At 39.8% G+C, this 25,425-nt stretch overlaps 1 protein-coding gene across 1 annotated transcript in view; it reads left to right on the forward strand.

The window, feature by feature from the left end:
- Tafa2 (TAFA chemokine like family member 2) overlaps positions 1 to 25,425 on the forward strand; it is a 501,221-nt gene that overhangs the window by 436,965 nt on the left and 38,831 nt on the right. Inside the window, exons 3-4 of the mRNA XM_055612064.1 lie at positions 19,892 to 20,044; positions 21,117 to 21,241. Of these exons, the coding sequence (XP_055468039.1) occupies positions 19,892 to 20,044; positions 21,117 to 21,241 (278 nt within the window). The remainder of the gene's footprint in view (positions 1 to 19,891; positions 20,045 to 21,116; positions 21,242 to 25,425) is intronic.

Consider the following 25,425-nt stretch of genomic DNA (forward strand, 5'->3'; position numbering starts at 1 on the left):
GAACCGCATAGAAGACCCAGAAATAAACCCACACACCTATGAATACTCGATATTTGACAAAGAAGCCAAATCCATTCAATGGAAAAAAGACAGCATCGTCAACAAATGGTGCTGGACCAACTGGATGTCTACATGCAGAAAAATGTAAATAGATCCATATTTATCACCCTGCGCAAAACTAAAGTCACAGTGGATCAAGAACCTCAACATAAAACCAGATACTCTAAATCAGTTGGGAAAAAAAGTGGGGAACAGCCTAGAACTCATTGACACAGGAGACAACTTCCTGAACAGAACACCAACAGCACAGGCTCTAAAAGCAACAATCAATAAATGGACCTCATGAAACTGAAATGATTCTGAAAATCAAAAGACACCATCATCAAAACAAAACGACTGCCTACAGATTGGGAAAGAATCTTCACCAACCCTTTATCTGACAGAGGGCTAATATCCAGTATATATAAAGAACTAAAGAAGTAGAAAAGCAACAAACCAAGTAATCCAATTAAAAAAATGGGGAACAGAGCTAAACAGAGAATTCTCGAAAGAGGAACATCGAATGGCAGAGAAACACTTAAAGAAATGCTCAACCTCATTAGCCATTAGGGAAATGCAAATCAAAACAACCCTGAGATTTCACCTTACACCCATCAGAATGTCCAAGATTAAAAACTCAAGTGACAACACATGCTGGAGAGGTTGTGGTGAAAGGAGGACCCTCCTCCACTGCTGGTGGGAATGTAAACTTGTACAACCACTTTGGAAGTCAATCTGGCGCTTTCTCAGACAATTAGGATTAGTGCTACCTCAAGACCCAGCTATACCACTCCTAGGTATATACCCAAAATTTGCTCAAGTACACAACAAGGACATTTGTTTAACTATGTTTTTATCAGCTTTATTTCTACTAGCCAGAACTTGGAAACAACCCAGATGTCCATCAACAGAGGAATGGATACAGAAATTGTGGTATTTTTACACAATGGAATACTACTCAGCAATCAAAAAGGAGGAAATCATGAAATTTGCAGGCAAATGGTGGGATCTAGAAAAGATCATTCTGAGTGAAGTATCCCAGAAGGAGAAAGACAAACATGGTATATACTTGCTTATATAGATCTACAAGATATGATAAACATAATGAAATCTACACACCTAAAGAAGATAATCAAGAAATTGGACACGGGCGAAGATGATCAATCCTCATTTAGAAAGACAAATTGGATGTGCATTGAATGTATGACAGGAGTCTACCGCAAAAGGCATCTGAAAGACTCTACCTAGCAGTGTTTCAAAGCAGACACTAAGACTCATAACCAAATCCTCGGCAGAGTGCAGGGAATCATATGAAAGAAGGGGAGTTAGTATGATATGGAAAGGATAGGAGCTCTACAAGGACCAAATATATCTGGGCACAGGGTCTTTTCTGAGACTGACACTCAACCAAGGACCATCTATGGATATAACCTAGAACTTCTGCTGGGATGTGGCCCGTGGTAGCTCAGTAACCAAGTAGTTTTCCAAAGTAAGGGGAACACGGACTATTTCTAACAGGATCTCAAGGACAGGATCTTTGACCTCCCCACCCCCCCCAGGGGAGGAGCAGTCCTGTTAAGCCACAGAGGAAGACTTTGCAGCCAGCCCTGAAGATAACTGATAAAACAGGGTCAAATGAAAGGGGAGGAGGTACTCCCCTATCAGTGGACTTGGAAAGGGGCAGGAAGGAGACCAGGGAGGGAGTGTGGGGTTGGGGAGGGAATGAGGGAGTGGGATACAGCTGGGACACAGAGTTAATAAAATGTAACTAAAAAGAAAAATAAAATTAAAAAAAAGAAATAAATACAAAGTACACATTTTGTAAACTCTCTGCTCAGTGAGTTTATTGTCTCTTATTTTTCAGTGATTCCATGGAGTTCATTTGTTGGCTCTAAGGAATTAAGAATCTGCTATGGTTCAAAATTCATTTTTGTTAGTTCTAACAATTGTCTTCATTATAATGAAATTTAATCACCTCACAAACCTATGGAACTTTTGATTTGGAAGATATCCTTAATATTAATAACTTAAATATTTTCGGCTTTCCTCAGATTGTAGATTAGAGAAAAGAGACCCTGAGGCCTAAGAACTTATTCACATCATGTTCTCCAGGGGCTGACCACTGTGCAGGAGAATCCAGACCCCTTTTCTCTGTTTGTTTGGCTCTCCCAATCATTCTTCCATTTCCCTCCAGAAGCATTCAAGTTGCGCTGTGCTCTGTCTAAGACATCTTTAGGGGTGTTGCTAATCATAAAAAACCAATGTGCCTATTTTAATCTTTGGGAATTGGGAATGGTCTATTTTTCTTTTTGGTGTTTTTGTGCAATTTAGGATTAAACAAAAAGCCTACTTTTCAATGCCTGTGATTAGAAAAAAATAATAAATAAATTACGCAAGACTACCAATACTTTTTATTAGTGGATCTTTCCCTATTAGTTGTAAATTTTGATGGTTTTGCAAAATAAATTTTCGTATAAGGTGCACATAGGAGGTGTGATTGGGGGCTTGAAATTTCACTGGCTGGTATTATGAAGTTTGTCTTTGGATGAAAGTGTTACTAGAGAATACTCCTGCAGGTTAACTGCTTTTTCAATAATTATTTTGGTTAAATAAGAAATTGTAGAGTCTTTCAGAGGTCCTCTGTGATAAGCTCCTGTCCTGTTCCCTGTTTTCTTCCTCTTCCAATATCCATCTTGTTTGCCTTTCTGAATGAAAATTGAATATCTTATCCAGGGTCCTCCTTCTTGATTAGCTTCCTTAGGTGTACATATTTTAGCATGTTTATCCTATGTTATATGTCTAATATCCACTTATAAGTGAGTATGTACCATGTGCGTCTTTCTGCTTCTGGGATACCTCACTCAGGATGATCTTTTCTAGATCCCACCATTTGCCTGAAAGTTTCATGATTTCCTTGTTTTTAATAGGTGAGTAGTATTCCATTGTGTAAACGTAACACAATTTCTATATCCATTCCTCCGTTGAGGGACATCTGGGTTGTTTCCAGCTTCTGGCTATTACAAATAAAGCTGCTATGATCATGGTTGAGCAAATGTCCTTGTTGCATACTTTAGCAATCTTTTGATATATGCCTAGGAGTGATATAGCTGGATCTTGAGGGCAAAGAACATTATGAAAGAAGGGGGCGATATAAAGACCTGGAGGGAATAGGAGCTCCACAAGCAGAGCAACAGAACCAAAAAATCTGGGTACAGGGATCTTTTCTGAGACTGATACTCCAAACAAGGACCATGCATGGAGATACCTTAGAACCCCTGCACAGAAGTAGCCTAAGGCAGCACAGTATCCAAGAGGGTTCCCCAATAATAGGAACAGGGGCTGTCTCTGACATGAACTCATGGGTTGGCTTTTTGATCACTTTTACCTGAAGGGAGAGAAGCCTTACTGTTCCACAGAGGAAGACAAAGAAGCCAGTCCTGATGAGACCTGATAGAGTAGGGTCAGATGGAAGGGGAGGAGGACCTCCCCTATCAAAGGAATGGGAAGAGGCATAGGAGAAGAAGAGGGAGGGACTGTGGAATGGGGATGGGATAGGGAAGGGGTTACAACTGGAATACAAAGTGAATTGTAATTAATAAAAATAAAATAAAAATTATAAAAAAGAAATTGTAAAGACAGCACATTTTTGGGTCAAGAGGCAGAGATATTATTATATTACATATGCTAAACATTTCTAGGAACTAAATAAGGCAGTTGACCATTTGACTCCATATTTTGGTTTCCACAGGAGAATTCTGTGGTTTATATTTAAACTTCTACATGCTTGACTTTTATTGCTCCAACACCTTAGGTTTTTACAAACCTAAGTTGCTGAGCCATTTTATAAGAGACCACTGTTCTTTATGTTCACCTTTCCCAATGTAAATTCTTTTTTTAATAATTGTTATTTTTCTTCCTTATGTTAATTAACGTTTATTCACTTTGTATCCTAGATGTAGCATGCTCCTTCATTCCCTCCAAATCCCACCTTCCGGCCTCCCTCATCTCCTCCCATACCCTCCTCCAGTCCACTGATAGGGGAGGTGCTCTTCCCCTTCCATCTGACCTTAGCCTTTCAGGTCTCATCAGGACAGGCTGCATTGTCTTCTTCTGTGGCCAGGTAAAGCTGCTCCCCTCTCAGGGGGAGGTGATCAAAGAGCCAGCCACTGAGTTCATGTCAGAGACAGTGCCTGTTCCCTTTACTTGGGAAACCACTTGAACACTGAGCTGCCATGGGCTACATCTGTGCAAGGATTCTAGGTTATCTCCATACATGGTCCTTGGTTGGAGTGTCAGTCTCAGAAAAGATCCTTGTGCCCAGATTTCTTGGTTCTGTTGCTCTCCTTGTGGAGGTTCTGTCCCCTCCAGGTCATTCTATCTCCCTGTTCTTTCATAAGATTCCCTGCACTGTGCCAAAAGTTTGGCTATGAGTCTCAGCATCTGCTTTGATACACTGCTGGGTAGAGTCTTTCAGAGGCCCTCTGTGGTAGACTCCTGTCCTATTTCCTGTTTTCTTGCTCTTTTGATGTCTGTCCTGTTTACCTTTCTGAGTGAGGATTGATCATCTTACCCAGAGTCCTCCTTCTTGCTAAGTTCTTATTTTAACTTCAGGTATAGAAGATAAATGTTACTGGGTGTTGGTGACATACACCTTTAATCCCAGCACTCAAGAGGCAGAGGAAGGAGCATCTCTGTGCGATCGAGGCCAGTGTGGTTGACAGTCAGATTTTCAACACAGCAAAGGCTATACAGAGAAACCCTGTCTCAAAAAGCAAACCTCCTCCATGGAACAAAATATAAATATCTGTGATGGAGCTGAGGTCTGAGTTTGAAAACATCTTGTAGGAATGAAGCTCCTTTTTGCTTTTTCTCTGTGTGAAGCATGGCATTCTCTCAGGTTCAGAGATTTGTTAACACTGTTTTGTTGAGTTGAAAGTTCTGGGTTTTCACCCTATAGAGACACTCTTCTTATTCCAATATTGTAATTTCACCCATCCCCAGCCCGCAAGGAACAATTTTAGAAAGCAGGAATTATAAAACTGCCATTGTCACTTGGCTGTTTCCTCCATAACCTAATCATCCTGACTTTATAAATTATGGGAACTTTGGAAATTTCATTCTGCTATTTAAATGACCATTTACTTTTAATTAGATTGCTCTGGCATGAGAGTCTAAAAATACACCTTCTTTTCTCACTCTAATGAATAAAAGTGAGAAATTAGCTGTCTCAAAAAGTTTTTGTTTCAGCACATTTTTTTCTATTCAAAGTGATTTACAGCAACCTAAATCCACTAACTAGCTTGTATTTCAGATGACCGTTGGCGCATGTAGGCCATGCTTTATTTCCGCTTAGAGCGTATAATACAGGCTCTCCAGGGAACTAAGGGAGCTGGGTGAGACTATTAAATAGGAATATATGAAGACAAACAAAATTTCAGAATCAACGAGACAAATCAGAATATAAATAAGAATGGAAATCTAATGGAGAGGAAAGCAAGTAGGAACAAATTCACGACTTGATGCTAAATTTACTCTTTTGTAGCTAAGTGTCAGAATGAGTTTTTTCACATTCTTCTTCTGTCAACACAATTAAATGTACAGAGAATTTCTGAAGGGTTGAATTAGAACTTGTATACAATGTGGATGACTTTCTGCAGCAGCTGTGTCTTTGTTGCTTCTGTGCATGTCATCATTTTGATATATGTTAATTTCACTAATGGTAAAAATAAACATCATTAACATCTAAGTAGTTGTAGCATTTTAGAAGAGTTTTGTAGAGCTTAGCTTGTACAGTCTGCATGAGGGCTCTAGAGAGTCAGTCTAGAAATAATCAAACCCATTATTTGCAAAATAATTGAACTTGGATAAAGGGTTATCAGCGTGTAGGTCAAGATGTACTTGAAATCAATCATTACCTTTAGAGGTTACCACACGTGTGCCCTCCATATCTGGACCTTAATCTGTGTGTTTGTTTATAATGCCACAGAGGAGCCACTACAAGGAATCATTAAGGCCATGATGTCTAGAACAGGGTGAATACTCCAATTACTCTGATATTAGCTGCCTCATCTCAAGCAGTTTAACATAGTTCAGTCTCAGTTTCTTCCTGTGTGAACTGGAGGTGATAATAACCTCCTCTTCGATATTTGTTGCTGGGTAAAATGAAATGAACAATAAATAGTAAAAAATTGTAAATGTGAATAATTACTATCACTCTGCAAATTGTTCCCATGTCTTTTGAGCCATTTTACATATAGAATGTGGTATAGTATTAAGCTTAAGTTCTGTCACTGTGATAAAAGACAAAAGATTCATATAAATCCTAAATGTAAGCTCATTGTATCTATCAGTGTTTTTCCTTGACTCCACAGGTAACAAATCAAATCTGTCCATATTTTGTTTATGTTGTACATGGAATACGACTCATAATTTATAATTTAAAAAAAATCTAGATTTAGAAGCCAAATTATTTTAACTTGTACCTTCTTATTTTGGACTGTGTCTTCTAGTATTATAGAAGAGCAATTAGAAACAAAGGCTTTGGTAAATGTCTCACTAAACACTATGCCAGCATGTACTAGTTCTGACAACACAGCAAACTCATTAGGATCTTAATTTGTGAATCAAGAGAGTCTTTTAAGGCAATGTTTCTGAGGGCATTGTAGGGCTGGCTGAAGGTCCTGTTGTTTTTGTGAGATGCAGGATCAAAACCTGTTGAGAACTAGCTGTACTAAGAATTCAGGGAAACCCATCTGTCTCTGTTGTCATTTCATGGAAGTCTAGGATATATTTCTGTTTATGTAGCTTGTGAATGGAGAGAAAATATCACAAGGTAGTGTATATGTGTGTGTTTGTTGAACTGTGACATGAAGAAAGAAAGCTGTTCCTTCTTTTTGTTTAAATCTTCTCCAGGGGTCTTGCATTATTTTCATATGATGCTAAATGATCTTCTGTGAAGCCTATTTTGTTAATTTAGAAAGCCTTAATATTTGATTAGATTAGTCGATCATGAGCTTTGTCTGAAACTACATAGAGAATTATGGTCTGGATTTCCTACCATCTCATTAACCTTTTAGAGGAAAACCACAGGCACAAGTTTTACCTTCTTAAATTGCTTATTTTCCATTTATTGAAAACATACCACATGCCGAGCTGTGTGTATGAAAAATTAGTGTTTGTCTCCAACAAGTTGGTTATCATAATAGGAAGTTAAGATATATAGTAAATGAATCATACATTTGCAAACATTTCTCACATTAAGGTGAATTAAATTTTTCTAGATGCCCCCCCCCCCTTTGTAGATATCTTACTTGGCAGTCTGTGTTTCTCAGCATTTTAGAAGAATATCGAAAGTGAAATTTTTGTCATCACACTTTGAATGTAAGACTATCAATCATTTATCTCTCTGTGTGTGTCTGTCCATCCATCCATCCATCCATCAGCTAGCTATCCATTTGTAAGCATACAACTACAGCTTATTTAATCTGTCTAATGTTACTTGTATGCATATTTTCAGGGTTGTGCACTTGATACTGGATATCTTATCTGTGAGCTTTTCCCTGGGAAAGACTCTTTCTCCAGCTCCCAGTATTCTTTAGTTACCTGTAGTTCTTTGTGTAGGGGTGAGGTCTCTTGGCCCTTTCTGCTCTACTTTGGAAGGGCTGTTGTTGTTGTCCCTGTTCCGGTCATAGTTAAACAGTCATGTTGATTAAGCTTTATGAATCTAGCCTCTGACGTTCCTGGGAGACACAATCTCACAGCAAACTCCCTTGTCCTCTACCTCTTACAGTCTCTCCACCTCTGTTCCTCTTCTACAATGTTCTTTGAGCCTTCAGTTGTGTTGTAACTGTACATTGAGACTGGACTCCACAACTCTGTATTTTGGTTGGGTTTTGTTTTCTGAAAAAGTTTCTACTGTTGCGAACAGAAGTTTTCTTGATGAAGGCTGAATACTATACTTATCTATGGTATAAGAAAACATCTACAATGCAGTTAGAGATTATGCTGGTCTGGTAATTGGCAGTTGTAAGTTCTCCAAAATCTCTGACTTCACTAGTCCTCTGTAGTTGGATAGGTTTCCAGTACCGGAATGATTTACGTCTTGTTGGACAGGTCTGAAGTCCAATTAAAGAGCTCTGGTTGTTGTTAAGGTATATGTTATACCGCTGTTGTGCTCTTGGGCTCATCATATCCTGCTGGTTATTGGTTCATAGTCTTCATAACTGGGTAGAATTGTCAGTTGCTTCCCTCCTTTGACGTTTTCATGGAGCCTTCTGGTAACATGAAAGCTAGTCCTCATTGTGGAAGCTTTCAAATCAGACCCAGCTCAGGGGTTACTATACCCTGTGTCTGAAGCGCGTGATGTTTTCAGCAATAGGGACCTACTTTCCACCTCTGGGGTTCAACCAAAGGCAACAGCAATAGCCGATGATGTTTTACAAGTATCTTGGACAACCACGACCAACAGCTCAAAAGAGGCCTGCTAATGTCTTGTCGTGAGGGCTTGTGTGATAGTTATTTGGGCTCTTGTCATTTTTGATGAGGAATTTTCATTTAATACTTTTTTTTATACAGTGACTTATGTGTATCATAGGTATTTCTAGGTATAAGGTTAACAGTATGATTTCTTATGATTGTTCAGAGATTCTTATTGTTATTTTTCCCCGCATCTCTCTTTCGTCTGTATTTAGCTCGGTTCTCTCCCTAATTAGAGTCCTCTACCCATTTTTTTGAATTTCCCTGATCAGACAGCTGCCACTGCAATAGGACTGTAGTGGCCTGTATTTGTGTCTTAGCATGTAGGAGCACAGGAAGAGTTCTTGACCTCATGAAGAGACAGCAACATGGCAGGGGCTCTGATGGGAGTCTAGTGGGCAAGTGGGTTTCAGAGGAAAAAGAAATTCCACGCCTTTAGTCATCGATAGTGATGTTCGCCGTGTGTCTAGTCCTGATGCTCTGGCTTCTATGGTGGGAGAGGGGTGAGTTTTGCATTGCTGTGGTAGGTGGAGGAAACGTACTAATATATGCAAGACTTAGAGAATGTACAGGGAGGAGGTATACAGGACACATTTACTTAAAGTGTTACTACTCCCTATACAATGTAGGGCAGTCCCGTCAGTTTGGTGTCTTGGCGTTCAGTTGCTTGAGCATCATAGATGGAGGAGACATGCCACATAGGCATTCAGGGTGATATAGTCCCTGCTTTCAAGAACATAGCTAGCTATCAGGCCTGATAGGGAAAAAGTGGTCTTCAAACTAAATTCTAAAATCTGAGAACATTTGTTTTTGTTCATAAGTGCATCATGTTTCTTTAGCTCTCATTTCATGCAGAAGCCACATTAGATCTCCATATCTAGAATTAATGGAATGGAAAACCATAATACTACATCATGTCCAGAAGAAAAAGAAGCAGAAATGTTTGCTCAACAGCACTAACATTACCACAGCTAGGTTTTTCTGTTATTTTTGCTATAAAGTAGAATAGACGTGAGTTTTGATGATATATGTATGTTAGCCATATTCACGATATTTAGCCAAATGTCTCCACTTTGGTTAAATAATGAAAATTCTCAAAACTAAAGTAAGTTGATTCCATCTTGGTATTCTAGATTCTTGCCTACCTGCCCTACTGACCCTAGTAATGACTGACCACAGATGTGTTTTTTAGTCACATGATAGTCTTTAACACACTACACCCCTACCTCCCTGGCAATAGCTGACCGCAGTACAAAAGAGGAAAATTCCTCTTTGTTTCTCATTTCCCTCTTCTTTTGCTATAATTATCCCCCTACCAGGTGCAAATTACAAGCTTCCCCTTCATAGTTTGCTCGGCATGCTTTCTTGTTGTACACCGAACCAACAGCCCAGGGATGGCCTTACCCACAATAGGGATGACAGGTTCTACACTGTCCACTAGAGAACCTTCTTTAGCTTTGTTTCCAAAATAAAACCTGTGCTGACACTGAGTTGCTAATTCCTTTTCCTCCTCACCTCCGTGTGTGTGTGTGTGTGTGTGTGTGTGTGTGTGTGTGAATGTGTGTGTGTGTCAAGGTGTGGGTCTTCCTGTGGGTGGTCCTCTCCTCTTCTTTTGTAATTCTCTTCCTGGTCCTGTGGTTCTTACTCCCTGAGCGACTTCTGTGGGAGCAATCTCCTCTGCTTTTGCTGATTTCTCCATTTGCCAATTAATCCTCGGGTGAGCTTGTGATCTCCTCCCTCTTTCAGAAGCCCTTCTTTTCTGACTCTCCTCCATGTAGACTCCTCAGGAAACTCAGTTCTAGGTGGAGAATTACCCCCAATCATACTGTGAATCCACCTTCCTTTAGATCTCTGTCTCTCTCTTTACTTGATCCTCACTTAGCAGGGTCACTGATGGTGACACCCCTCCACTCCATCCTTTTGAGCTGCGTCTATCTGAGGAAAAAGTACTCCTAACCTTTCCTGTCAGCCAAGAGCATCCTCTAAAATGTCTAGACACTTTGGCCCTTATCTTGGTTAAGTTATCTATTGCTGTAGTAAAACTCCATGATGACATTTAGCTTGAAGAAGAAAGGGTTTATTTCAGCTAATAACATCCAGGGAAGTCACTGCAGGGACCTGGAGGCAGGAACTGATCAGAGGCCATAGAGCAGTGCTACTTACAAGCTTGCTTCTCAGGGCTTTCTCAGCTTCCGTTTTTTATTGCACCTAGCTCAGGAATGATACCACTGATCATGTGCTTCGGTCTCCTACATTAATCACTAATTAAGAAAATCCCCTACAGGCTTGCCTAGGGTTCAGTATTATAGAGACATTTTCTCAATAAAAAACTCATATTCCTAAAATACTATAGCCTATATCAAGTTGGCACGAAACTAGTCATCAAAGCAGGTCTCCCCACAAACTGTGGACTCTAGATTGAAAAAGTTCCTTTAAGTTAGATTGTGTAATTTTCTACCACAGCAAACCTGGCTGCAATATTTCCCTGGACCTTGGCCACTGCTGTCCCAAGGGTAATATATTTGACTTTCAAAATTAGAGGGAAAACTCAAAAACCTTCTTTAATGTATTTTAATTCTAGCAGTCAAAAAAATATAAACAGCTCTAAATGCCTAATAAAGGACCCATGCCTGATCAATTAAGCTGTAATTCTCATTCAAGTGGTAGTCTTCAACACTTCTACATCCTGTCCCACCTTTGCCCTTTTACCTCTCATTTCTCAGTCTTGAATCTCAAAAACACTTTCTTTACTATTTCTCTGGCCTCAGCTTTCCAAGTCTTTTCTGCTTCACTTGGCACTTAAATTCCCAGCCAGGCAGGTCTGACCAGTCCTTTCCCAGGGATCTTTTTATACCCTTCACTTCTTCAGGCCCTTTGCTAGGGACCTGCTGTGCCCTACCCTTACTCTTTCGATATGGAGATGACCTTTCTTTAGGGCCACTCTGATGGCCTTTCTCTTTAACACACCATCCTACTTTAACTTTCTGGCTAACCAAGGATACAGAGTGTTTTCTTCTTACTCCCAAATGTCCTCCTCCCAAAACACTTGCTTTGGCCTCACCCTAGCCCTCTCTGTGGCATACTTCAAAGTTAAGCACTCTGATCCAGGACATAGCTCTTCCCCAAACTAAACAGGACCTTCTCTCCTTGTGGAGCATATGGGTCATTTTTATATCTGGATCTTCATTTCAATGTCTTAGAAACATCTCCTTTACCAAGGTATTCATGGTTCCTCTACAGAGTCCCTGGACCCTTTCTAACCAACTGAGCTCTCCTTTTCTAGACTAAAGAGGTCCTTTTGACTACTGCTATAGTAGAACTCTTAGATCCCTCCAAAACCTGCACCTCATTCCAACTGCTCTCATGACATAATTTTGGTCTCCTTTGTCAGTTCTATGGAGATAGTTTCCTCTAAATGATAGAAGCTCCCAAACTCTGTCAACCTGTTAATGTTTCCATTTTTCATAACTTCCTTAACTCACCATTCTCTTCTTTTTAATTAGCTTCATTTCTTTATCCTATTCTTTCTTATTTCTCTACCTCTCTCTTCCCCCTTTCCTCTCTAGTATTTTTAATAGATACATAAACAGTTCATACAAAATCCCTTAGTTACCTTCCAATGCTGTAAATGTGTCAGTCTAGCCATGCTCATTCCTGTAGATTTTAGTTTTCCAGAGGATCCCTATTCCTACATCAATACTGATCCTCTGATACCCTCTTTTAGCCAACTATCAGAAACTCAACATGCTGAGGCTTCTAGCTGCTAAATTGTTATGAACTTCTTTAAGGAGCCTCATCTAACTGCAGGCTATGCCATTGTCATAGATAGCCATACCCTAGAAGCACAGTTTCTCCCCTTTTGACACACTACCTTACAACAGGCAGAGTTCATCACCCTTACCTGGGCCCTAATGCTAGCACACAACAAAAGAGTTAACATCTGCACTAATTGCATATGTGCATAGCAAATCTCCCACCAATAAGCCCTACCTTGGCAAGACAGAGTCTTTTCAAGTCTTTGAGGCACCCCAGTATATTAATTTACAGAATTGATCAGGATTTCTTCCTGCTATTTATGGAAACTGCCATCCATCCAAGGTAGAGATCATTCAGGTATTTTGGATGAGAGAGCCAAAACAAACAAACAAACAAACAAACAAAAATAAAAAAACAAACAAACAAAAACACTCCACCCAACATCCTGGCTAACCAGGTAGTTCTAAACTCACCATAAATAATTCCTTCTCTCCTGATTTCACTGACTTAGTGCCTGTCTCCTCTGTTAACTCTCTTATCCTCTTCACCTTTCTCTCATGTCAGCCTGTGATTTTTGGTATATATTCAGTAATGATCTTATTTCTCTTTCTGGCATACAGCAAGCCCTCTTTTACCATAAACAACCAGTGTCTTGTGGAATACCAACCACTGCTCATTTTACTTAGGACGTACAGGTATGCTCCTGTTTTGCCACAGGCTCTCCACAGTATCATCTCTCAATTCATTATTGCTCTTAGGTCTCCCACTAAAGAACTCTCCAATCACTTCCTTCTTCTACCTACCAAACCCAAGACATTGTCTAGGGCCAGAATAGCAGAATGACATTTTTTCACCCACTGTGGACATGTTCCCAGGTTAGAGAGAAGCTTTCACCAGCAGGTATGAGTGGGCAGAAGAGGAATTCATAACCTTTTATCTCAAATCTTCCTCTCTACCATCTAATAATAGACATGGCTTCATTTCTAAGGTACTCAACACCTGACTACCTCCTTAGATATTGAATACTCATTTCCATTTCTCTAAAGACTCAGTCCTCAGGAAACACAGCACAAGCCAACAGTTTTCTTCAGCAGCTTGGCTGATGATTAAACTCAAACTTTCTTGGCCAGCTCTTCTGACTGTTGTCCTCCTTTGTTGATGGGCTCTGCCCAGAAGCTACTTAACCTTTCCTACTTTGAATTAATGTTTGTCAGATCGAACACCATACACCCTTCCTCTCTATTGCTTTTTTTTTTCTCCCCTTTCTGGACTCCTAGCCCTCCTTATATTTAACTGGCCACACTCTACATTCTTTTGCTCATAGTATTTTCATAAACCTCACCTCCATCTCCAGTTCTCCATAGATCTTGATTCTGGTGACTGGATTTTTCTGTCTAACATCTTCCAACTCTTACAGCCTAAATGGCAGAGCTCACACTAAGTGTCCTTGACTACTCTAGCAATAGCATAGGTAAAGGAGAGCTCTCATAGGCAGTACTGCTCTAAGTTCAAAGAGCCCCAGAGCCTGACTTTAAAAGTGCCAACGCTTCTGATGACCTTCCCACGCTTATTCATGTCTCTAGTCTTACAAGCATGGCCTCTCCACACATGGCCCACACAACCTGCTGCTACCATGACTTACTGGCTAACCTTTAATGCCCTGACTGAGAACATTTCAAGACTTGTCTCACAAATCCGCAGGATCAGTTTTCCCTGTGACTAAGCTAAGTCCATTCACCATTACTGACCACCCTGAAAGAGCCACGGTATACTCCAAGGTCCTCTGCTTAATTCCTCTTTTCTTCCTCCCCTTCTCTAGACAGATGCCCCTCATAAACCTTCAAACTAAACGCTATGTGATACTACTACCTCATGCTTTCCCTTCCAGAACGTTGGTTCGTAGCAGTCTCAGCCCCTCTAGCTATTGCGAACACCCATCCTCAAAAGTTTGCCTTCTCTACGTGGCCAGATCCCACCCACAAAAAGGATAACACATTTCCACTTCTCTCTTCTTCCCCAAAGAAGAGACTTTTCATGTGAGAGATAGCAGAATTCCTGTGTGAGGAAATGGTGCTGCCTTCCTGGGAGAAACATCAGAGGAAATGTACACTTTAGTGGCTGTGTGCGTCTCTGTTTTCCTAAATAATTATCAGAATTATGCCAGTGTCCCAAATAATCTACAATCACACAGACTTTATACCCCACCTAGTCTGAAAACTCTGGTATTTTTTATTTCACCACATATATAAACTAAATCCCCACAGAATTCCTATTTCTTCCTCTGTAGATATCTGCTTCATATATCCCTTTTCTTCTCAAAAAAAAAAAAAAGGTTTCTAACTTCATAGGAGGAATAGATGAAATCATGTATTCAAGTAGCTCAGCTTCACATTGCTCAATCTGCTCACCCCTACCCATCTTTGCACCCACACCTCTTATCTTCAGTCTTGCTAATGTGGATCACATCTCCATATCACATTGATGTGACTCCTCCTGAGTACCCCATATCTCCCTTCCTTCTTGAGAGATTCTTTTTCAATTGCCCATTTCCCTCTTGTAACTGTCATTTTTCTCCCTTCTTAATAGTCAGGCCAGCAAAAAAGAGTGGTGTTTTTTTTTTTCTATTTTGTTTTGTTTTTACCATTCATTTGTAAAATTCTGTTGGTTTCACAGTCTTTCTAGCTATTGCTCTTTCCTCTTCTCCCTTCACAAACAACCGTTTTAAAAGAGATTTTTTTATTATTCCCTCTACAGTCTTACCTCCTATTCTCTACTGTATTTACTTCTAACATGCTTTGCTTTATGCATACTTACTCTCTACTGTACTTACTGTGTGCTTTTATTCCCCCACCTTTAGGCACATGATGTGTGCCTAAGCCAAGCAGTCAATACTTGACTATTATCTTTGTCAGAATGATAATAGATGACGAATAGAAATATGTACTATTGGACCAACAATGTTCTAAACATGTTCTGCATGTTACCTCACTTCATCCTTAAACTAACCTTGTAGATAACAGTCCTAATGTAGATGGAGAAAACTGTTATCTGGAGATATCAGAAAACTTGCTTCAGATGAAACAGCTACAGAGCCAGGTGTGGCGCTCATGACTTTAGTCCCAGCACTCTGAAGGCTGCGGCAGAAGGATCTCTGTGAGTTTGAGGCCAGACTGGTCTACAAAGTGAGTCCAGAACAATGAAGGCTACACAGAGAAACCCTGTCTCGAAAAAAACAAACAAAACAAAACAAAAAATCAGCTACAAAAAGAAGCTAGATTTAGAAGTTAGATTTGAATCGGTCTACTGTGATTTCAATTGATAATTTACTACACTTGTTCTTTTAACCTTAATTGACACAATTGCCTGCATTTGTCTTGTACATTGTGATATTTAAAATAAGCATATTTTATAATTGCTGCCTTGAATCAATTAACACATTGATTTTCTTGTGTACTTTTTGTGAAATCAAACTTAAAATGTATTATCATTGACACTTTTAAGAACACAATACATATTAACTGTAATCAGCATGATGTATAACAGAATCTCTGACTCATTCCTCTAACTTAAGTTTTGTAACCTTTGACAAACATTACTCATTTCTTGAGCTTTAGTACCGAGCAACCACCATCCTCCTCCTCTGAGTGGATTTTTTTCCTGTCATACATATTAATGGATCATATGGTACCTGCCCTTTTCTGCCTGGCTGGCTTCCTTAAAGATGTTCTGGAGTTTCATCTGTGTTGTAGAAATGCTTGCAGGACTGCATTTTTATATATATCCCAAAGAGTGTCCACATATATATGTAATATCATGTATTTTCTTTATTTGTTTACTCACTGATGGACACTTAGTGTCCATCACACATTCCATTTCTTGGCTACTGTAGATAAAGCTACTGTGAACCCAGGAGCACAGAGTTTTCATCAATATATGAACTTCATTCTTTTTGAATATACCCTTATATTCAATGTCTACATACATTAGTTTTTGGTTCTGAGGTTCCTTCATACTGTTTATAATGGCTAGGAACATTTACACCCCAGTGACAGGAAACAAGCAGCTCCTCTCTTCCACATGCCAATGCCCTTCAGCACTTGCTTTGGCAATAACTGTTCTACATGGGGAGGATGACCTCTTATTGAAGTTTTGACTTACATCACAGTAGTAATTAAAGATATCGAGCATTTTCTGTATACCCATTAGCCATTTCCACATTTTCTCTTTATAAGTCTATGTTCTCTTAACTTGTCTGTTTTAAATTTGGCTAATTGATTTCTTCTTTTTGAGTTGTTTAGGCTCCTTAATATTTTGCATATTAGTCATTTATTATTATTAGCCTTTTCACTTATTACTTTTTATTATTGCTATTATCTTTTATGTAACATTAGCCTATTCTACGAGCTTTTCCTGTTTTGATTGTCTTTTGCCACATGGTTTTTAGTTTTTTATCATGCTTCTTTTTTTCTTTTTTTTTTTTTTTGTTGTCTGTGATTTTTAACTTTTCTCTAAAAATCAAATACTGCTCAGACCAATGTCATAGACATTCCTCCCCCCCTTAGGTTTTACTCTAAGACTTTTGCAGTTCCAGATCCTGCATTTAAGTCTTTTTGTGTTGCTTTGTCTATGTAGTTTAAGGAAAGGGTCTAATTTTATTCCTTTGAGTATTCAGGTGTCACAACACCATTTATTGAAGGAACTGCCGTTTCCTTCACGAGTTCGTGATGTCTTTGTCAAAGATTTATTATCTTTGCTTGGGATTGCCTTAGTGATTCAGGGTATATTACTTTCTAAATGGACAATTACTTCTTTTCATTTAATTGGATCTTCAGAAGGTTTGACAGCACTGATCAATCCCTCCTTTCAGGTACATTTTATTCCTTGCTTTGTAGTACTTTTGTTCTATGTGTTTTTCCTTTTCCTCATCATCTACCCCTCCTCCCCCTGCCTTCCACACTCTGTATCCATATTTAGTGCTCATTCCCTTCTCCTCTGTGTGAGTCTCATCCCCACAATATTCTTTACAGTTTCTGGCTTTCCATACAAGCTGCAGACTGAGGCTCTCAGGTTTGTGTTTGCAGCCTAACCTTTTCCTCCAAGCTCCACTTCATAAATAGTTCTCTCATTTTAACTGTAACCATGATTGTTCTATTGTTCTATGAACTCCACCTGACTCCTGCCAAGGCTTCTCTATTAGACCATTAACATTAAAAAAAAATTTGTGTGTGTGTGTGTTGAGACAGGGTTTTTCTGTGTAGCCCTAGCTCTTCTGGAATTCTCCCTATAGACCAGGATGGCCTTGAACCCAGAGATCTCTTTTTCTGTCTCCTGAGTGCTGGGATTAAAGCCATGCACCACCATTGCCCAGCAGAGCATCAGCTTCTAATTGCTCAGCTCATGATCAAGTTCTCTACTGAAACGTCCCTCACCTAGTTTCCTTCATCTCTGGTACAATCACTCATCTACTCCAACCTCTTAGCACTGACTCTCCTGTAGCCACTTTGTCCCTGATCTCCACACAATCTCACCTTCTTTACCTCAGTCACCACTGAGTTGCCTGAGCAGAGAAAATGGCTATCCTATCCAAAGACTTTCCCTTCTAAAGAAAGAAACCAATCTCTTGATTAGACATCACACAGGCCCCACATATCTGACACATTTTTCCCACTTCTCCCTTGTTTATCCACCCCCATCCACCCTGGCCATATTATTAGCACAGAGGAACATTTCCCAGTTTCAGAAACAGGCCACTGCCTTTCATTTCTTTGTCCCCGTTGCTACCCTAGATCTTCATAAAGGATGCTTCTTCCTCGTAATTCAGCTTGTCAATCACATTACATCCACAGTAGAGAATGCCCTGAAACTTTCAAATTTAGATGTGAATTCCTCCCTGCTCAGTTTTACTCCAACCATATCTCCCCACTGGATTTCTTTCCTTCAAATATTTACTTACTTCATAATTTACCTGGGTGCTTAGTATTTGTTTTCTCCCCAGCAGTATACGCTCTCTGAGGACAGGAAAAGACTTTGCCCTGTTTTATTCATTATGTCCCCAGTACTCAGAGCAATTTGTGATACATGCTATTCACTCCTTCTAACTGTCACCAAGTACAGTGCAGCAAGCAACACAACTTGTATATAATAACATAAAATGTGGTACGCTAGGGAAGTTAAGAGCAAGTGACTCATGCTTGACTTTATAGAGCATGAGAGGGTGGGTTCAGAAGTCTAGGTCTTATTGATTTTAGCTGCTGTTTAACTACATGCAATTGAATCATACATAGAGAGCATCTCCCACTGGTTTCCATAGTGACACAAACATCTGTGGCATTGGAGATGGCACCTGTCTCTTGACTGTTCTGAGAACTACGTTTTAAAGTTGTATGTCACCTCAGTTTTTTGGTTGCATATAGAAGGATAAGAAGTTATGCTATATAAGATTTTCTCCCTCAGAAAAGCTTAAGCAAGCTACCAAACCTGAATTCCTGCCAACTCCGTTGCTTACCTCTAACAGGCTAATTAATATAAATGCATGATGTGCTGGTCTTATTTGTGGAGAAAGGAGGTTCACAGTGTTTACAACATTCAACCATGCCAAAATTCCTACTTATCTATTTAAATCTCTGTTTTATTGTTACATTAAAAAGATCTTCAAAACCACTTTCAATAGATGCTTACTTTTTAAAGCTGCTTTTTACCTTAGGAGATGAAATATTTGTGATTTATCATTCTATGGTAAGGACAAGATGCTGAAGAAGAAATGTGGGAGGGAAACAATACTGATGTAGACAAACTAGAGTCCCTGCAAAGGATGTCATGAGAGTCAGAGTTTTGAATCATCCCTGAAGCTCAGTGTCTTCTTACTCTGAGGTTAGAAAAATCGTCACGGGAGCCTGGCAGCTCATGAGTCTGGCTCTCCCAGCGGCTGGCGTCCAGATCTAATCCGCCCACGTTCTGCCTGCAGTCATTGCCATTTGGTGGCAGTTGTCTCCTTAGGCGAAATGGAAAGAGGAATGATTGTGGTCCCGACATTGGCTGAGACATCTAGGAACCCAGTGGTGCTTTTAGGCTCTTCCCGTTAGGTTATTTCCAGGGAAACTGGGCAGAAAATTCCAAGACTGCAGTGCTCACACACTGTCATTGCATCCTACGAGACTGTCCCTTGCCTAAGCCTCACCCTCTCTGCTGAAGAGGGGCGCAACTGTTACCTCACCCTGCTGTGAGTATGTGCCTGGCCTCAGTAAGCCCACTGCACTGGCACCACACCCAGGGGTCTATGTTCTTGTGATTGATTAACACATTGAACAGAAAGGTGTGAAATACTCAAATAAATATGTTTTTCTGGTGCCACAGATTGCCTGTGTATTTCAGACTCCCTCAACAGCTCATTCTAATGTTGTCACTAATTGTTCCTGCTTCGCCAAGCATTTACTGACAGAAGTGGTCTCAGCACATTTAGAAAAGAAATCAAATCTGCATTAAGGAGTCAATATCATTGTATTTCTGGCTCCATGCATGGCAGATCCACTATAGAGCTATATTTGATGTGTTTCTAATTAAAAAAGAGGAAATGTCCAAAGCTTTCTCAATGTTGTTTCGTCTCTCCTTTCTGTTTGCACAGCTCACCATGTTAGAACGGGGACTTGCGAGGTGGTGGCGCTGCACAGGTGCTGTAATAAGAACAAGATAGAAGAACGCTCCCAAACGGTCAAGTGCTCCTGCTTCCCCGGGCAGGTGGCCGGCACCACGCGCGCTGCTCCGTCTTGTGTGGATGGTGCGACTTCTTCCCTTGCTCCTCGGAATTGCTTAGTTGGAATTGGAACCCCACTATAGTGCTGTCTGAAGGGGTCACTCCAAGGGAACCAAAGGAAGCTATTTGGGGGCTTTTTTTGTGACATGAGTACCTCTAGCTAGAGTTAATCGTATCTCACATAGTTCTGATATAAAAAGCATTATAACGAGGTGCCAGTCAGTCAATGTGCTCCTGGTATTGTTGCCATGAAATATAGACTTACTGGTAGGTAGTAGATACATAAATTTCCTGGGAAATGCAAGATGGCTATAGATGGTTAAGTGATGTATGCTAAGATTATGAGAAGAAAGTCAACACCATGTACATGAAGATAAGACTCACATAAAATGATTTCAATGGAGATGGATATAAATATTCATTTCTTTGTCCATATTATTATAGTACATTAGAAATCTTTGTATGAGGCTAGCAATTGTTGCATAAGAAACAGTAAATTTGTTACATGACCTGTTCCTTGTGAAGAAATTACTGTTTACAATAAAAGAGAAAAATATATTAAGTCTACTAACACTCCTGATTTTCAGCTTTTCATAGGGAGCATTTTATTGACTTTAAAATAGTGATTCATATGGGTATGGGTATATTTTATTATGTATCTATATAAATCAATGTAGGGTTTTCCATATATTAGTCTAATGAAGTTGGTGCTTTCACTTACAGCATCCTTCAACATTGTGAGTATAGTTATCACCTCCTGTTGAGCAGTTAGACACATTAATATTAGTTAGTTCTTATTTTGGTGGAGTAGCCTGGTGTAGTGGCCCACACCTTTAATCCAACACTCAGGAGGCAGAGGCAGGCAGATGGATTTCCGTAAGTTTGAGGCCAACCTGGTCTACAAAGAATTCCAGGATGGATGGGGCTATACAGACACCCTGTCTGGAAACACACACACACACACACACACACACACACACACACATGAAAAGTTCTTGAAAATACAAAAAATACAAAGTATAATGGTTAAATGAGTCAGTTTTGTTCCTTGAGTCCCAGACAGAAACACTGAGCTAATTTTTCTCTCTCCTTGTAGCATCCATAGTGGAACAAAAATGGTGGTGCCACATGCAGCCATGTCTGGAGGGAGAGGAGTGTAAAGTCCTTCCAGATCGGAAAGGATGGAGCTGTTCATCTGGAAATAAAGTGAAAACAACGAGGGTAAGTGAACGGCCAGCGTGGGATGGAACAGGCCTCTGCATTAGTGGAGAACAGGACATGCACTGTGCTACTTTCAATGGAGTTCGCAGAATAAGAGAGTATAGTTTTATATAATGTGAATTTCTCATTAATTCATTTATTCATAGCACATTTTTTTTAATTTCATAATATCATTTCCTGCCAATACCATCCACCTCCATGTTTTCTGATTGATGAATCCTGCTTCTTCACAAGATACTGCAGGTAGCATGAATATCTCTACCGCAAGTGCCCCAGGACACATTTTAACTGGCAGGCAACTTGCTGCCATCCCTGTTCTTCAGCTGGGTAGTTTTCGGAGTACAATCTCAAAAAGACTGATTACTTTACATATGGCTTTATGACTATTTACAGCTTGGGTTCTTTCTGTTTTGTGAAAGCAATTGTTTTGATCTTCCTGGATCTTGGGTCATTAAGTAGTTTCCTAAGGGTTAAGGGTTACAATTGTTGTAATGAGAAATAAAAAAATGCAATTGAGAATTCCAGGATCAATGAAAAACAATGCTCAGGACAGGTACACTTCTGTTTTCAAGAACTTCTCTGGAAGTTCAGAGAGAAGTGAGAAGTCATATTATTTTTAATTTCCCTATTGACTACAAGAATTTTCTGGACTGGAATTCCTTTTAAAAATATTATTATTATATGAGCAAAAGTTACACATAATTAAAAGTTAATATTTTATTCTTTTTTAAATGAATATATTTATTCATTTATTTATTTAATATTAGTTACAGTTTATTAACTTTGTATCCCAGCTGTATCCCCTCACTCCCTCCCAAATCTCACCCTCTCTCCCTCATCTCTTCTCTGCCCCTTTCCAAGTCCACTGATAGGGGAGGACCTCCTTCCCTTTCATCTGACCCTGGTTTATCAGGTATCTTCAGGACTGGCTGCAAAGTCCTCCTCTGTGGCCTAGCAGGGCTGCTCCTCCTTCGGGGGAGGGGGATCAAAGAGCCAGCCATTGAGATCATGTCAGAAATTGTCCCTGTTCCCCTTACTCAGGTACCCACTTGGATACTGAGCTACCATGAGCTACATCTGAGCAGGGGTTCTAGGTTATATCCATACATGGTCCTTGGTTGGAGAAACAGTCTCATAAAAGACCCCTGTGCCCAGATATATTTGGTCCTTGTGGAGCTCCTGTCCTCTCCACGTCATACTAACTCCCCCTTCTTTCGTATTATTCCCTGCAGTCTGGCAAAGGTTTGGTTGTGAGTCTCAGTATCTGCATTGATACACTGCTAGGTAGAGTCTTTCAGAGGCCCTCTGTGGTAGGCTCCTGTCCTATTACTTGTTTTCTCCTACATCCAGTGTCCAGCCCATTTGTCTTTCTAAGTGAGGATTGATCATCTTACCCAAGGGCCTCTTTCTTGTTTATCTTCTTTAGGTGTATAGATTTCAGTATGTTTATCATATCTTATAGGTTTATATAAGTGAGTATATACCATATATGTCTTTCTCCTTCTTGGATACCTCACTCAGAATTATCTTTTCTAGATCCCACCATTTGCCTGCAAATTTCCTTGCTTTTAATTGCTGAGTATTTTATTCTTTTCAAATTGCTTTGGAGGAAAGTTGGCAGTTGGTTAAATTTGGATAATTGAATGATGAAACAAACTAATGGTATAAGGATGTTTTTGAAAGCATGACACCAAACTAGATAATGATATTCATTTGAAATGAAAGTTTTAAATTTTTTTCTGCATATTTCCAAGTGATTATTTTCGTGCTGTCACCCCAGCACATACTAACCTGCTAAGTAATGTCATCCATGCATTGGCAGTAAACACATACAAACATGGCTATGTTTTAAATAGCACAGATAAAATCATACTTTCTTTTATGTCAGTTATTCTTCACTCTAATTTGTTGGTTAAATTTAAGTAAATATTTCCAAAAATATACCAAGTGCATGATAAGTTAGTTAGAATAATATAATTTTCAATGTGCTAGCAAACATTATAATTCATTCTGATGGGTTAAAATGGTTTTCTAATATAAATGTTCTTGTAAGGTATTTATTAGCATGAAATTATTTTCTCCTTGTACTATTCCTATTAAGATTAAGTTTAATGAGAATTTACTTAAGATTTGAGATTCTGAAGCACATTGCCAAAATAAGGAAGTAACAAGCATGAGATGGCTCTAGCCATTGTGTGTTTTCATCACTTTAGTGGACAAGGGGAAGCTGACATTTATAGGACCCATAAACATATGCTGCACACTGAACAAGGTACTTTAAATACATTATCTAATTTACTCCGCTTAATAGCCCCATGAAGATGATATTTTAATCACCATTTTAGCGATGAGTAAACCAATACTTTACAATGATAAGTGACTTCACAAGGTCATAACCGTAATTAATCCCAGGAACAAGATTCATCCACACAGTCTGATTCTCAAAATTGATCACTTAATCTGTACCTCTAACTTAACATATGATTTAACATGGTCTTAAGTGATAATGATAAAAATTTTTCTATAGTTCTTTCCATATGAAGCAGACCTTTAAGGATATATTTAACTTTCTGGATCATTGAAACGAAAAGGTCAGGACAACACTGTTGAAATCTCAGAAATTATTTTCTAATGGTGCCCACTCTTTCGCTGTTGGCCATATTCTCAATAATCCAAAATTAAAGCTGAGCTTCACCTACATACAAAGTACTCCAACATATAAAAACAAGGAGGATGAAAGAATACGTGGTCCCGAGCATAAACACCACATGTAGACCCTATAGCTTGCTTTAGTCGTATGGCACTACATGCCATTGGGCAACATTTTCTGATTTTCTTTTATTTTCTGTGCTAAGGACCTGGTAATGGTGTCCTCATACAATGCACTGTCACCCACCATCAGGTTGAGGGATATGTGGTTGTCATGGGCTAGAAAACTGTGGCCAGACAGGAAGTTCTAATGCGAGGTGCTGGTAGACTTTGCTGTGTCTATAGTTTGCAGCCACAAGTTGTGGCAGTAGGCAGGTGGGAGCAGGCACAAACAGCAGCCAACTGCTTGCGGTTCTCCAGCTGGACTTGCGTTTCTCTTCTCTGTGTCTTTGTGGCCTTTTATCCTCTCTAGTTTCTCCTTCTCTCTCCCTTATCCCCTCCCTCCTCTTCCACATCCCCCTCTCTCCCTTCCATCTTTCTGCCACTGATGCTCCCAAACTGCTCTCCCAGCTGTCAGACAAATATCTGTATTCCTCTTTACACAACTCAATTGCCACCTGAACTGCCTGCCGTTTCTGTGCTGCACCTTCTTACTGTTGCTCTTCCACTTCTGTTGTTACCAGCTCAACCTTCACTACTGAAAGTAGACAAGACTACTCAAGAAAAACCTCATATTAAGCATGATGTAACACCAGGGCAGGAGGCTCAGGGCATTGTTTCATCCAATTCATCCAATTCAGTAAGTAAGCCTAGGAAGCATGCTCATGTAGCTCCCCAATAGGTGTGTTGGATCAATCACAGCCACTGATGCTTATATTCTAGACCAATTACAACCTTGTCTCTTAACATCAGTCATATGAATCCCTTGACAGGTCAAGAGCGGAGTCCTCCTCTGCTAATTAAGTGGTTGGAGGGTCATCTAGAGTACCTTGAAGCTTGTGACAGTACAAAGTCTGATAGGGATCATTTCAAACCACACTGACTGTGTCTCTAGGGCCAGGGAAATGATCTGTGGTTATCATGTAGTTTTCTTAAAGCATTTGAGGATTAGTCCAACAGCTGGTACTGACACTGGCAGAAGGGAAGTCCAGCTGGCTGTTGGCCAACAGTTCTGTTGCTCCAGGCAGCCAGGGCAGCAAAAAAAAGGAGCCCAACAGCTGCAAATTAGGGAGTTAGAGTGGTCAAGGCTTCCACCGTCTCTTCTGACTGGGCATCACAAGCCAGGCTCACAGTAAGACTTAGTGAGCTTATTTTAAGTCTAGCAGTGACTTTAACAGTGTTTATCAGTGTTTAACATCTGCCCAGTGCCCAAGGGAGAGGTGAATTTCCATTATCTGTCTTGGATTAATACAGTTGTAGTTCTTGGATTAAATTGCTTCCAAGATTTCTAGTGACTCTGAGGCTAGAATTCTCATTTTAGAAAGAGAATAGTCAGTAAGGGAGAAGATAAAAATGACCTTAAAGAAAGAACTTCT

Source organism: Psammomys obesus, unplaced genomic scaffold (genome assembly GCF_907164565.1).
Source record: "Psammomys obesus unplaced genomic scaffold, mPsaObe1.curated_primary_1811, whole genome shotgun sequence".
Taxonomy (NCBI): domain Eukaryota; kingdom Metazoa; phylum Chordata; class Mammalia; order Rodentia; family Muridae; genus Psammomys; species Psammomys obesus.